General features: G+C 35.8%; 1 protein-coding gene across 4 annotated transcripts in view; it reads right to left on the reverse strand.

Moving 5' to 3' along the window:
* The window catches only part of LOC124431313 (irregular chiasm C-roughest protein), a 233,292-nt gene that overhangs the window by 165,243 nt on the left and 52,348 nt on the right, over positions 1 to 15,701 (reverse strand). For all 4 annotated transcript variants that reach the window (XM_046979080.1, XM_046979091.1, XM_046979064.1 and 1 more), the window contains exon 3: positions 10,973 to 11,014. In XM_046979080.1, the coding sequence (XP_046835036.1) occupies positions 10,973 to 11,014 (42 nt within the window). The remainder of the gene's footprint in view (positions 1 to 10,972; positions 11,015 to 15,701) is intronic.

A 15,701-nucleotide genomic window follows, 5' to 3' on the forward strand; every position in this document is an offset into this window, starting at 1 on the left:
CCCTTCTACACTTTCGCTTTGCCGCTCCCTCTCCCTACATTTAACTCCCCGCCTCCCTGAGGCACGATTCTACTTCCTACTCTCTTCACCCTCTTCTTTCGCTCTCTGAAGCTCGACAGAAATTTCGTTCGCATTCAATTTTAGCCGCAAGGGTAAAGGCTAAGTGCCATATTTCGAATTCTCTCTCTCTCTCTCTCTCTCTCTCTCTCTCTCTCTCTCTCTCTCTCTCTTCTTATTCTCTTTTCATCTTTCATTCGCTACAATTTTCTCTATCTCTCTTCTTCCATCGATCCATATATACATATATATATATATATATATATATATATATATATACAAGAGTAAAAAGCATAAGTAGAATGATCGAATCGAATGGGAAACGATTCAGTTCTACATTGCACAACGTTATAAACCCACAATAAAGCTAACTCTCATGGCTAATACTCTTCTTAAAGTAAAATATTCCCTTTGTGTACATCTGTTCTCATCGCCCACGCGCATACTTTGATTCACCGACGATCTGCACCGCAGGGAAACATAAATATGACATTTTCAGGCAGCAAAGGGATGACGATGATCACGATACGTGCAACGGAAGTGGCTCATACACAGCCGTCTCTCTGTCATGGGCGACCATCCATACATTTTCGTATAGGAGGGTGAAGCCAAAATAAAATACAATTTCGATTATGAACGCTCCCTCGAAAAACGACGTTATCTTCGTAATCATTTTGGCGCTTTATCGTGCGTACCGCATCGCCGGCTTTATTCTACCTGTCGTAACAATGCAAACTGTATTTGTTTTCTCTTTTTGTATTTTTTTTTTCTTTCTTTTTTTTCTTTTTTTTTTCTTTTTTAAGAGTATATAATATTTTATGACAGAAATGGTAATGAGATTTTTCATCGGCAAAACACAATCAAATTCTATCTCTTTCCATCGTTTCATCTCGTCGACGAAACCTCGTTTTGCATAACGTAAAACCCGAACACGGTGGTTATCAACGAAATCATTTCCAAACGGCTTTAGTACAAAGTTCCTGGGGTTTGGTTGGTTAAATTCGAAAAATATCCTTTTCCAGGTTTCTACGGTCGACAAAATAATATAACGATCGATATAATGGTTACTACATATACAGATACGTCTCGATCGAAACGGGAAGTCAATAATGCATGGTTCATTCGTAACACAATTAATGACTAATAATAAAAAAAAAATAAATAAATAAATAAAAAGTATGAAAAATGTTGCGCCTGTTCATTCTACAAAATATTAATTCGACGCAAGAAAACAGACGACATGTCAGTCGGATGTTAATTGTAACTTATCACGTATTTCGTAAGATGGATAGAGACTTTTAATTAAACATTCCATATATATGACCGGTCAACGAGTAACTACTTCTATGCAACTACTGTCATGGACTACAACGAGAACGACGACGATAATAACAACAATAACAAAAATGTAAAAATAAAAATCATTCAATATTTGTAAATAACGTTATACAAGGAAAAAAACGAATTTCCTCACAGCTACCCCATTCGTCGTTTAATCGTCCAATTCGAATCATTCATTTCGATAAAACGTTCATAATTAGATATCGGAATTCCATCAACGTTGAATTTCATGATCTACCTAATGGCGTTTTTACAAAATAGATATATGACTATATACGTTTTTAAACGACGGCAATAAATTTCAGAGAGAAAACAGAACGATTATGAAATCGATTCTATAAAAGATACAGGGAGTAATCGATCGAAAGGGAGATCGAGATGTTAATCGTATCGTTCCATTGAACGATCAGACTAATCAGATTCCAAGTGAAATCGGGGAATGTGTGAAATCATTTGCAATTTCTAAATTGAAACACGATGAGCGGCTGGTATACGCATCATCGACCACGAGGATTAGCGTATTACGTATCATTCATATTATACTATATAAATAATTAGCGAGATTGTAGAATCTATGAAGGCAGGGGGCGAAGATCCATGATAATTTTCTCATTCGATTCATTAATGAACCGTTGCAAGTTTATGCTACTAGTCGAACTAGAAGTGGTAATGCGACGAACTAATTGTTTCGAAGCTGGTGTCGGAACTGGAAATCTGTTGGTTTCCATCCAACTCTCTCTTTCTCTCTCTCTCTCTTTCATTCTCTTCCTCTCTTTCGGACATCCTCTGCATCCTCACCGTCGATTTCATTTTGGTCGGTGTCAGTATTGGTGCTATTGCTGCTGCTGCTGCTGTTGCGAGTCCGTTCCACCCCTTCTCTCCTCTTCCAACACCACGATCCATCACATGCAACGGCATTTACTCTACGCGCCCAAACGCGAGGAGAGAAAGAGAAAGAGAGAGAGAGAGAGAGAGAGAGAGGGAGAGAGAGAGAGATGAAATGCGGCTCGTGAAAGGCGAATTGCTATTACGGTTCGCTGGAAAGTTGAAAATAATAAATTGTCTCCATTAGTCCGGTCGGTTGTGTCGAGTGTTCGTCCACCTTTAACTCATGAGTTCGTCCGTTACGTTTATTTCATCTCTCTCTCTCTCTCTCTCTCTCTCTCTCTCTCTCTCTCTTTCTCTCTCTCTCTCTCTTTCCCTCTCTCTTTTTTTTTCAAACTCATTCCTTTGTCCCTTAATTTTGATGGTCTTCGATGAGCATCTAGTAAAGAAGGAGATGTTCATTGCTTGGCTATGATGAGAAAAGAAGTGAACTATCCCGTATTCCGGATACTCGCGACAGTTTGAGGAGACCTTTCGCGAAGTAGCTCTCCTCTTCGAAAACTCGAACATCGACGTATTCGTGCAGATATGAGAGTAGAGGGGAAAAATGAAGATAGGTTGGAAGAACCCACTCGTAGGTACAAAGAAGTCTTCTTGAGATGAAAGAAGAGTGAGAGAGATAGTGAGAGAGAGAAAGGGAAAGAGAGAGAGAGAGAGAGAGATTCATGAGGTCTATACGACTTTTTGAAGAAATCTCACGAGTTCTCGTAAAGATAGCACATATATATATATATATATATATATATATATATATATATATATATATATACACATACACACACACAAATAGATAGGTACACAGAATACGTTGATATACATATACGAAATAACGTGGCATCTTTTTCTTGCGCATCGTGATACATCAAGAAGGAACAGAGTAATCTCTCCCCTGTGGTACATACGAAGTTCGCATGCAATTTCCAGTATCGGGGAATGAGATTACATGCTCGCTGCGATTTATATGGCCTTGCCTTTTGCTTTCGTATTAACGTGACAAACCTCGAAAGCAAAAGCTTTCCGTAGCTGCAGAAGCAAAGATAAATGCATTAGAACGATTCCAAATGCGCTACGACGACGTACCGTACCAGAGATAAGTGTATTAAACGGATTTCGTTTTCGAGGAAGATATATATATATATATGTGTGTGTGTGTGTGTGTGTATGTATATAGTGGAAGATTGGGAGAGGGATGAAGAAAGACGGCGATGACATGCCACTTTGTTAATCGAGTTCCGTCCGACTACACGCGGTTTCACGACGCGGTTTCGAGATATGTACTATATCGACCGTGTACCAACGTATCTGTGTTGACGCGAAAAAATGTATTTTGTCGCGTACAAATCAAATTACGAAGAATACCGTTCCACTTCACTTTTCAAAACTTCAATAGAACGCTACTCGAATGAAATTCTAACGTTCGCACAATAATCCGCATACAATGAGATCTGAGATTCTACGTATCTCCCTACCAACCTTTTCCACCGCTGCCACGTTCATCTTTCGTCTCTAGACCCTCTCATCCGTCGAACGATACATGTTAAACTCGACTTCGAGTCGAGGAACCTTGGGAACTCTCACACGTTCATACGTACATTATAACGTTCAAATCAAATTAGCAGAGTTTCTCGCTAAATATCGCGTGTCGTCTCGCGAGATAGTAAAGGTACCCGCATCTACACGAATTAAGATCGAACGTTCATTTTCTACGGATGTGAATTAGGATCGCGTTTCCCTTTTCCACCAAACTTTCCTCGATTTTGCGTTGTCGTATAGATATAGACACATACACAGACAAATACATTTCGCCTTCCTTTGCATTTCACCCATGCACGTTTTTGACTCAAAACGATTCCGTTCATTCATTTCTCCTTCGTCTTTGTTCTCCTTTTCTTCGTCTTCACGAGCACATGTGCGTACCCATCTTAAATCGCAAAACTTTCATCCTTGACGAAAGCTACGCGAACGTGTATAATCGACCTTCCCGAGCAAACGATTCCTCGAGACGATGCTGGTACCAAAGCGAAATTGTATCCAATTAACGGAATATGAGTTTGCGTTCGTTTATGAAATACCTTTGAATCCTTTATTACGCTTTTAGCGAGAAAATTCCAGCTTTGCTAGACGATCGGATTTATGTTATGTTCGGATATTATACGATTTATCTTGGAAAATGTCGTTTCCATGGATTTAAAAATTCGATAAGGTAACGAGAGTTGGCACAAAAGTAGTACTCTATCCGATATCTTTATATTCTTTGAAAACGGAAAAGAAACAAAAAATAAAATAACGCGGAACAGTTTAATCGCCGAGTAGTTACGGCAACCTTCGATAAATGTAGTAACTATCAGATAGAATGAAATCGAACAGTATTGTACATACATACGTTCAGGAAACCTATTCAGAGAATTTAACCATCGAATTTTTTTGCCATAGAGATTTAATAAAAAAAAAAAAAAAAAAAAAAAAAGGGGGAGAGAAAAGAAAGGGGAAAGAAGAAAAAAAAACGAAAATTATATCCTCTCTTTGATCTTTGTTTTCCAGTTACACAATGGCCTGCATTTGAATGTTTCTCATTCATCTCTCTCCGGAATATACTACGAATTGCGATTTATCGAATATCTAAACTTTTCTAAACATGATTATCCTTTAGACTTTAGAATATTTATCATCTAAAATTCATTTAGAAACTTATCGCAAGCTTAAAAGATAAAGATTATAAGAGTTACGTCAAAAGTTTTAATATTTTGTAGAGTACCCTCCAGAAAAGCGTATACCTAATTAATAAGATAACGAGTATATTCGCTGGGCAGATTTGTTAAATCAGGTTCTCTCGTATGCTCGAGCTTTTCAACGAAATTAGATTAAAAATCTCTAGATGAGTCAGTCAACGTTTCATTCATACAAATACAATGGATGACAATTACAATGGTAACACTGTTAAAGTATGATCTCTCATAAAAAAAAAAAGAAAGAAAGAAAGAAAGAAAAAAGAAAATTAAAAAAAAAAAAAGAAAGAAAAAACCAATTGAAGATATTAATTTTCTATTTTCGATTTATTATTACACGAGAAATCAGTCTTGTTATTAGTTTTAACAAAATTACCATAGCATTCGACGACACGGACAATTTTCTCAGGGAAAATATCTCATTATCTTCTTCTCTTTCTCTCTTTAAAATAACCAAACAGATTTCTCGACATCTCGAATGTTAGTTGGGTTAACGCAGACAATTTACCTCCGAGATTGCATACCTTCATAACGATCGTCGTGTGTCCTCTAGGTAAGGAATACACATAAATCGATTAAGCTAAGCACACCATCTCGGAGGAGCTACGGGTAAAATAGCCATGTGCTCCTTCAGCTCCTGGCCTCTCATTAAGAGAATTGGCGGGTGGCGCGAAATTGCCAGGAACTAAGTCACGAGAGAGATAGGATTAAGCGATAGACGAAAAGCAATGCGACGTTGGAAACAAGTTAGATGGAGCCATGTCCATAATAGAAAAAGATGACGAGAATTTCTCATACTAGGAGAGGAAGTAGGAAGAATTGTTCAAAGACGAAAAGAATTAGTGAGTTAGAAAGAGAATGGAAATAATAGTAGAGAAGAGGAAGAAGGAAAGAGTTTTCCTATGTAGTTTCCACAGTTCCGTCGGATAGTTCGTTCAAAAGGAAAGTCATTGCAACACCTTAGAGTCGTTTCCTCCTTGAACGACTACACGGTAGTTACCAAACTGTAGAGGAACGTCTACGGAAGAGAGGATAAAATGAGTGCAGGACCGCCGAACTAATCAGACTCGACCAATCCGAGTCGTTTCCCCAAGGAGCTTTCCTCCCCCAGCGGACAAGATAATTTAAACTTTCCGCGATGTTGCGATGCATCACGGCACTCTCGTATTTCGGTCAGTACACTAAACAGAATTAGATATGAACGACAGATTCAGATATTTAAGATCTCCGGCTCTGTGCGTGTATCATATTCGCGGTATTTCTGCAATTTCCATTTTCATTTCTCTGTTTTCTATACCGATGATTCCCAACGGACTGCTTGTCCGCGCGTTTTCACTGAAAACTCGGGACTCGTCGAAAAATGAAACGTCCCTACAAAGCCCACTCGCTCAAATGAGATATAATTTAAACTTTTATAAGTTCGTATGATATATACATATGTATTGTTAATACGTTATGAATTGTGAATTAGCAACAACATATATATATATATATATATATTCACGTATCTATGTTCTCATTACTTTCGACCTCATAAATCTATTCACATTTGCACAGAGTACCGATCTAACAGATTTTACGTGTTTTTCGAGAAAATCCAAAGAACAAGGCTCGTGAATATCTGAAGCCGTTATGTATCAACATATATCTATCGAAGAGAAACACGTATGTACGATAACATAATTTTCCTTTGGGCACGTGGGATTGGTTGACCTAGAGGAGGAAGTCGAAGCTTTCGACGACGTTCCACACGCATCGATCGTCGAATCGAGTCCAACAATAAATACTCGTACTTCGATCGTTCTGCATCGAGTTCTCTATACGTGCGGTCGACCATTCACGTTAGTCAGATTCTCATTGGTGAACTACATCGTGTTCAAATTTCGTAACATAACATAATACAAAGCTTTCCATGAATTTGATTCTATTGTTTGTCTCTCCTTTTCTATTATTATTTTTCCGAATGACCAAGCTATGTACGTACATTGTATATTTTATATATTCTTCGTATTATTTATTTATTTAATATTTATTTATATCAATTTATATTTTCCATCTATTTACTTACCAAAGTTGTAAGTATTTAATTAAAATCATCAATCTAAATCTCTCGAATATAATTACATATAATATAACAACATAGCTTTAATATTTCATATTTATCAATGTTTTCATTCGTTTTCATTCGTTTTCTCATATCGATTGATAAACATAACCCTGGCATCGTAAATATGAAAAAATTTCCTCGATGATAATTAACATAGTACGTGTATACGTTCATCCACATCCCGAGGTCATTTAACATCGTCAAAATGTGTATTATACACGCTTTATTCCTATATAAAGTACATTCTTCGTAAGACGTTTGAAAATCCCTTTGATGAAAATGAAAACGACTTAGATGGAAGAGGTACCAATTCTCATCAAATATTTCGAGGTGACCCATTCCCCGAGGAAATATGTTATCTATCTTTTATCATAAATCGATCAAAGTATAAATCTATCAAAAGTGAATCAAAGTGAAAGAAAAAATAAAAAAAAACTAACATTTGATTCATTTATAACATAATATTCGAATCTTATCTTTGATTTTATGATAAAGGAACTATATATATTTTCCACGGGTATTTTTATTTTATTTTATTTTATTATTTTTTTTTTTTTCTTTAATATCGATGCATCAATAAAAAGAAAAGAAAAAATGAATAAAATGAAAATAAAAAGAAGTATGTCGAAATAATACAACTCGAATAATAACAAATGGCAGAAGAAAAAAAAAACATGATATGAATAGAAACATGGGATAACATACGTATTTCATTGAGTTATGTTTCTCTTTCTATTTCATTCTCTTTATTACGACATGTGCAATCTCTGCCTCTCTTTCTCTCTCCTCTCTCTCTCTCTTCTCTCTCTCACTCTCTCTCTCTCTCTTTTTCTCTCTCGCTATTATATTCTGTACGTATAAGAATTTGCTTTTATTCACTGTCGTTATCGATAGTATATATATATATATATAAACGTCTTTGTTCTGTTGTGGTTACATCGACATGGATTTTCCTCTATCTACGATTTTACATCATCTTTTATTAACAATAATACTTGAATATACATACATACGGGGATATAAATTTTTGGTGGCCCTCGTCAAATCTCGCCGTTCAATTTCTTCTCCTTTTCTCTCGGCAATGAAAAATAATATAAATTACGAAATATAACAGAGGGAAAAGAAATACTGCGAAATGTTTCGTACGAGTAAGTTCTTATAAAGGCTGTCGCCAACACGCTTTCTCTACTAGTCATAGAGTATTATACAAGTCGCTATGGATGGCAATAACACGTTTTGAGATACGTAGCTATGATGTGACGTACTAGGAAACCAGACTCTACCGTCAATATTATTCTTTAAAGAGCGCACGAGTAATGATCACACTCGGTTACGCGCGTATATCGTAGAAATAATAGAGAACGAGAAGAGAGTTTTGCGAAAGTACAACGCTTGCATAGAACCCCGAAAGTCGATCGTAGTACTAGTAGTAGTAGTAGTAGTAGTAGTAGTAGTAGTAGTAGTAGTAGTAGTAGTAGTATTGCATGCTTTTTGAAGACTCGAAAATCGAACTGGTTGACTTAATCTCTCGAGATAGAGTACGTGACTTTGAAGTATCACTTGAAATTTATAATTAAAGATCGACGTTCCCCGGAAAATAGGAAATTTGTTTGAAATATACTGACATTCGGTGTGCGCGTTGAAAGATTCGTTCAAACTGAAAGACATTTTAAGAAGTTGAAGTTAAAATAAGCAATTAACTAATTGTTAGCCTATGATGAACACAAAAATAAACAGAGTCAAATAACTTTGTTGTCAAGCTATGACAACAAAGGAAAGAGAGAGAGAGAGAGAGATTATATAAACAAAAAAATCAGTACTTTAAAAACGTACAAATTCTTTGAAAAGATTCGTGAAAGGAATAACGCCGATAAAAGGTCAGACGAAACAACAAAATTTTTCCTTTCGGTCACTATTGCAAAGCTCGTTTCAAATTCAAAGCGATGTTAAAGAGAACTTTCGCGCCAACTTTTCCGATAGTCCACGCGGAGCTAGTGCAAATATTTGCAAAGAGTTTCCCGGCTGAAGTGAAACGTTCGGTAGCCGTTGGCGCGTGCCAAAATTCGCTTACGTTTTTCCAGTGTGTGGTAACCTGAATACTTTTTCGAACGATAAATCGTTACGATAACGTGATTAATCCACGATGTGAAAATTTTCTTACTCATTTTACATAAATAAATAATACGATTTAAAAATGATCATTCGTTTCCTTAAACGATCATAAATCAGCTAAATCGTCGGATCTTATTGTCACAAATATCTATAAATTTGTATTCATTCTTGATTCTATTTATAATTCTGTGACACGCCGTTCGATATAAAAATAAAGAAAAATGTCATCCCGATTTTAAAGAGCATACAATGATTTCTGCTTTACGTATTACTATAACACGAGCACTTTTAAAATACAACTGTCGTTCTTGGTTCGAATAAAAGCTTTCGCCGTTTGTTGGCCGGTGAATTGCAGGAACGCATATACGTTTTATCGCTTGATACGGCCTAACGCGCACAAAGAGAAACACCATCGTATACGTTAACATGCATACGTAGATACGTTAACGTACCGTTTTACACGTACGGGAAAAAGATTTGGTAGGTACACTTAGGTGCACTAAAACAATCGGCTTTTATTCGCACACGCGCATACGCATACGTAGATATGTACAATACAATTTTGTGAGAGATATCGAAATCTCGCGAAAGCCTCTCTCAAACGCGTGGAACGTATTTCGGTGTGCGGTAGTGTGGCGCGGCCTGCCGTACGGCCACAGGGCGAACGCTGATGGACGAAATAGAGGAAGAGTAGTGGGGATGGAAGTGAACAGAGGAAGGGGGAGACTCAAAGGGGGAGTGTTTTTACTGCATGGCATCAAATTGTGATGCATGAATGGCTTAAAAGGCCACAGCCCACATTACGGTCGAGCGTGCATCGCGGAAATTTAGATATTCGTCAACTGCCAACTGCCGGCGCGCGTTTTGCTCCCGTTCGTTGATGCATCGAATCGTGCGAACGGCTAGAGCGTTCACGAGCCAGCCCGCGGACCAACTAAAAGCACCCTTTCCTCTCTCCCATTTTCGTTCATTGCTAGCTCGAATGAGCCGACAATTTATTAGTCGCATAATTGTGCTTTAACATCTTCGTTTTGCCGTATTTCCAGATAAATTAACGACGCTGGACTCGTTTGCCCGTTGCCCGTCCAACTAGGCTTTATAAAATGGTCTCGTTAATCGACGAAAAGCGCTGTTTCGACTACACAACAGTTTATACACGCAGGCCTATGCCAATTATACTAATGATTTGTTGAAGCACGCTGGATATCCAATCGAGGATATTATTCGCATCATCAACATCGAATGCAATTACGATGGTTTCGTGTCAATAGAAGGTTTCTGTATCCAATGCGACCTCAGTTATGCGAGCATATAAATAATTAAACAGCGTTCCAGCTACCTTGTGACTGATATTTATGAGAGTATATACATATATATATACATATATATATATATATTTATATATATATATATATATATATATATATATACATACATACATATACGTACACATAGCAATATGATCAAAAGCATTAAGCATTATGTATCTTTATCCGTTCAAGTTTATTATATGTTGGTTTCGTTTTGTTAATTATCTATCGTACCATTGGTTGGCAGATATATTTGTATGAATATCCAATGAACAATAATAAAACTTTAATGAAGGCAAATGTATGCGATGGAAGAAAGAAAAACTCGTAAATATTTTGGAGGCCATTTGAGAGATGTTTTCCTCTTCAAATATTTTCACGGAGCATGCAAAGAGAGACTTTAATGGAGAATTTTCATTTCTTTATATTCTTACCGGTTCTCGGAGAATCCGTGGTGCCCGCACGTTGTCTAAGGCCTGAAACAAAAAAAAACAAAATTTATTAACGTCGAAGGTACAAGTATTATATATGAATGAAAAAATTATCTGTTCAAAGAAACAAGCGTAGTGATCATCGCCGTTATCTTTTTCTTCGTTGTTGTTGTCGTTGTCTTCGTCTTCGTCTTCGTCGACGCATCTCAACGATATTCCACAACATCCACGATGCTTCGCGTCCAACGAAACTTCTAAATCAATTTCGTCGTAGGAAGCAGAAGTGCAATCAAAACTTTCGAATTCTACGGGCGAGTTACCGAGTTTCCGTGCCCAAAAGGTTTCGTACGTCTTGCGATTCTACCCCTTTTCCTGCTATCTCACGGAGACAAAATTAATCTTACAAAATGTTTGTGAATTAACCGAGAAATCCAACGGCAACTATAATTTACCATCAACCACCACTAATTTTCTCGACAAATAGCATGGAAAGTATTTCGAAAAGCATGAACACCAAGAAAATATCAATCTCAATGTATTTTTACAAAATGGAAAAAAAAGCAAGAAAAAAAGAAAACATCAATATCAAAAATTATGTGTTAATCGAGTAAAGTAAAGAGTGCATTTATTAAATCGAAACCAGTGAGAAACAGCATATAAACGAAGAATGTTGAATTACGATAGGGAAAAGGAAAGAGAAAAGAGGGAAAATTTGGTGAAATAATTAGCTTGTTATGGTTGTTATGACGACGCGAAAGAGGTACGTAAGAGAACAAGTGAAATAAGTTTAAGGGAGATTAAAAATGCAGAAAAAAGAATGGTTTACAGTGTAAAGACGTTCTAGAACATACTTCTCGTTTCGTTTTAATAATACTTTAACGACGAATTTAACCTATTTACGATCCCACATCGAGTCAGGCGAATTCTATCTTTTTCTTTTTTTTTTTATCTTCTTAATATTTTTTTTATCTTCCTCTCTTTTTTCTCTTTCCCTTCTTTGTCCTGACCCTTTTGGTGCTAATGTAACTACCCCGTTTCGAACTTTAATCAAAAAGACCACAATGTCCTTTTTCTTTCGAAAAGTCACACGTTGATTTCGTGATCGTTCGTTGACCGAAAGGAATTATATAGAACATCGGACGTGACTCTCCGAGCACGAAGCAACGAGGAGACACGACTTGAATAAAGAAAGAAGAAGAAGAAAAAGAAAAAGAAAAAGAAAGAATCGACGATAAAGATACGAAACGAGGCTATTTCAATCTCCATCGTTCTTCCTTTATATCGATTCAAACGCTACGTCAACTTTGAAAAACTTTCGCTGCAGTTGACTGACTTTTTCGAAGTTTCACAGAAAGTAGTACTCCTAGTCGTTTCGACGAGTACTCGGTGGTACTCACCAAGGAAATTACGTCCACCAAGCCAATTTGTTTAACGAACGCGATCTTTCTCGTTTTCCGACGAAGCTTACTCGTGTTACTCGTTTAAATTTTCAGATTAACGTGTGTTTATCGTTTCGACAGATTTTATACTTCAACGGAATATACTTAATCTGTATATTTCTATACATAGACGACAATACATTTCACATCGAATATAACGGTAGAACATTATCGATCCAAAATGCAATGAAATAGAAAAAGAAAAGGGGGAGAACCCTCGAGAACGGAGACAACCGAAGGGGTTGCAACAAAAACGACAAAATCGATAACAACAATTCACATATGTAAGTATATCTGTTACCAGCTTCATTATGTTTGTATGATAATATGGCATTACGCTTGCACGTGTACTTATCTATTATATCTATGCCATGTCTATGTTAAAGGAAGTTATAAGTCTGATTCTTGGGAAACTGGGAATGAGAAAGATAAGAGCGACGTGAGTAGACTCCCTACTCGGGGAAACCGATAAGAGATACTCTTACGAACCTAACTTAAACTCACCTTTAACCTGCGACGAACGACCCCTCGACAAGCGTTGGTTGCTCTCGATAGAGTTCAATTCACCGGCACAAGACGGAGTTTCTTAATAGTAAAACGTATATCTATATATATATATCTATATATCTATATATATATATATATATATATATATATATATATATATATAGAGAGAGAGAGAGAGAGAGAGAGAAGAATTCGGCAAACGTATCAAAGATATATATTTGTTTATTCGATCGTCTCGATAATAAGATCCTTGAGAAGTTCAGCGTATAGGCATCATAAAGACAAGAAATTTCATAGGTTGATATTTCGAGGCAATCGTTTTCACGTACGAAACGTCGATCGTTGAAAATTATTTATTGGAATGACTTTGACGATAAAACAATAACGATCTCGCTATAGGAACGTTACCGGCTCGTCGGAAAATTGGACGCCGATGAGCGTGGGATTCGAGGAAAAAATCGAAATCGATCTTACACCGCGATACGCTCGAGGCCGTCATTTTTTATTTTGTCGATATTTATCGAGGGAAATACGAGGGAGGTGGAAAGCAAAAAAACGAAAACAAAAAAGGGAGAAAAAGGAAAAAAAATAAAAAAAGAATGAACCGGTAACTGCGCGCCGGCAGCAACTGTGAAATACCGAGTCGGAGTGACACATACCCCTTTCGGTTGTGCGCTACCATTGTGCGTTCAATGCGAAAATGGAGCAGCGCCCAATGCTCGCAGTTACAACGCCAACGTCGAGTAATTGCGACGCGATGGATATAATTAACTACAGATCGTAACGGTAATAGCTATCGCATGATTTATGGGAAGCAGAATGTTAATGAGTATCGCAAAGGTACTCCGCTCGTTTATTACGATTACGGGTTACATAGATAATGGTGAGTGCGTGCTGTATACGAAAGAAGGTAAATTGAAAATTGCTCACGCGCGTTATAATACGCAAATTCGAGAGGCCCTTCTACGACAAACGAACGGTGACAACGATGGACCATGCAGGTGGCTCGTTAAAATTTTATACGGGTGAATGTTCACCGATCGAAGTGACGTGCCGAATTACGGAAACATAATAAGCATCGAGAGTATCCTTCAAATTGCATACACGTTTGACGTGATTTTCAAAGAGTGGACGTTTGATTGAAATCCTTCCTTTTTCTTTTCTACCACTTTTCAAAGATAACTTTTGAAAAAAAGATATACACGAATATACTGAATGAAAAGCAATAACATGCATTGGTGTTACTCTATCTTTTTTTCACGTCTCATATATTATTTCGCATATTTTATATATATATATATATATATATATATATATTTTGTATATATATATATATATATTTTGTATATATATATATATATATATATATATATATATATATATACAAAATATGCAATATTTACATTTATATTGAAAATATCTGTGATAATAAAGAAGACGTAACAAAAGATATATGAAAAATAAAATTTAAAAATTTTTTGTAGAAATTATTTATTACAAATGATTTATAATGATTTTATTTATAACACATTGATAAGATAAAGAAAAGTCTAGTCTTTAAAATAGCTTCTTTTCAAAGTCTTTATGGTTTTTAATCTCAAAGATATTCCCATGTAAAAATTAAACATGTCTCATATTAATTCATTGACCTGAATAATTCCTTTAAAACAGGTGCATTAAGGTGTGTGAACACAGTGACCTTAATATATAAATTCATGAAATTTAAACGCTCAGTTGGAGTTTTAACAGGCCGATATTCTCGAAATCAAAAGTGACAGACACTTGAGAAAACTTAAAGAAGAAAATTTTCTCTCTCTTTTTTACTTAAGAATATCGATACTATCGAAATGATATGATACATATTTTTTTTACGGATAATTAATGTATTCTTTATAGACAATTTATTATAAATACGTACGACAACATACGAGCAAAAATATTCTAATAAAATTATTAGATTAACTACATTACGAATTGACAATCTAAGTAAATATAAATAAAATTAATTATCAAATAATTTTATTGATCTAATAGTTAAACATTTAGAGAAAAATATTCAATGAATATAAAACTTTTTATTTCTAAAGCAAATCTACAAATTCGATAGGTCAAGCGTAAAATTTGTTTACCAAACCAATCAATGAATTTTATAAGGACGATCGAATAAATTGCATTGTTTGATACCACGAAATACGTAAATAGAATATAGAAAGAATGTTATTGTTAAAAAGAGTGGAATATCATTGATCCAAAAAAAGAAAATCATCTTTCAAAGATATTTTCCAACGAAAGACTTATCGTCGGTGTCCACGAAAGTGCATACGAGTAGAAGAAACGTCGAGAATTTCATTTCCGGTGTCCATTAGACGTCAACCGTGCTACTATATTTATCATACTGCAACGAAAAATATTTATTAGTCGCATGACTCAACAACAGCGTCACTTATGAGAACGTCGCTCAAATATAGCGCATTGCTCGGATGAAATGTAAACCGTGGTAAAAACGAACAAGCAATCTGCTACAACAACGGAAGACGTCTATCTCTCTCTCTCTCTCTCTCTCACTTTTTTTTTTAACATAGATATTTTAAACAAAAACGATTCAACGAGCAATCATGCCATTTTACAGTAGCCTTTTTCTGTGTTCCACTTTGTAATTTAAATAATAACGGTCACGTTACGTGTAATCCTCTTTCTATTCCAATATATATATATATACATATATATATATATATATATATATATATACATATATATATATATATGTATATATATGTATATATATG

Source organism: Vespa crabro, chromosome 1 (assembly GCF_910589235.1).
Source record: "Vespa crabro chromosome 1, iyVesCrab1.2, whole genome shotgun sequence".
NCBI classification, from domain to species: domain Eukaryota; kingdom Metazoa; phylum Arthropoda; class Insecta; order Hymenoptera; family Vespidae; genus Vespa; species Vespa crabro.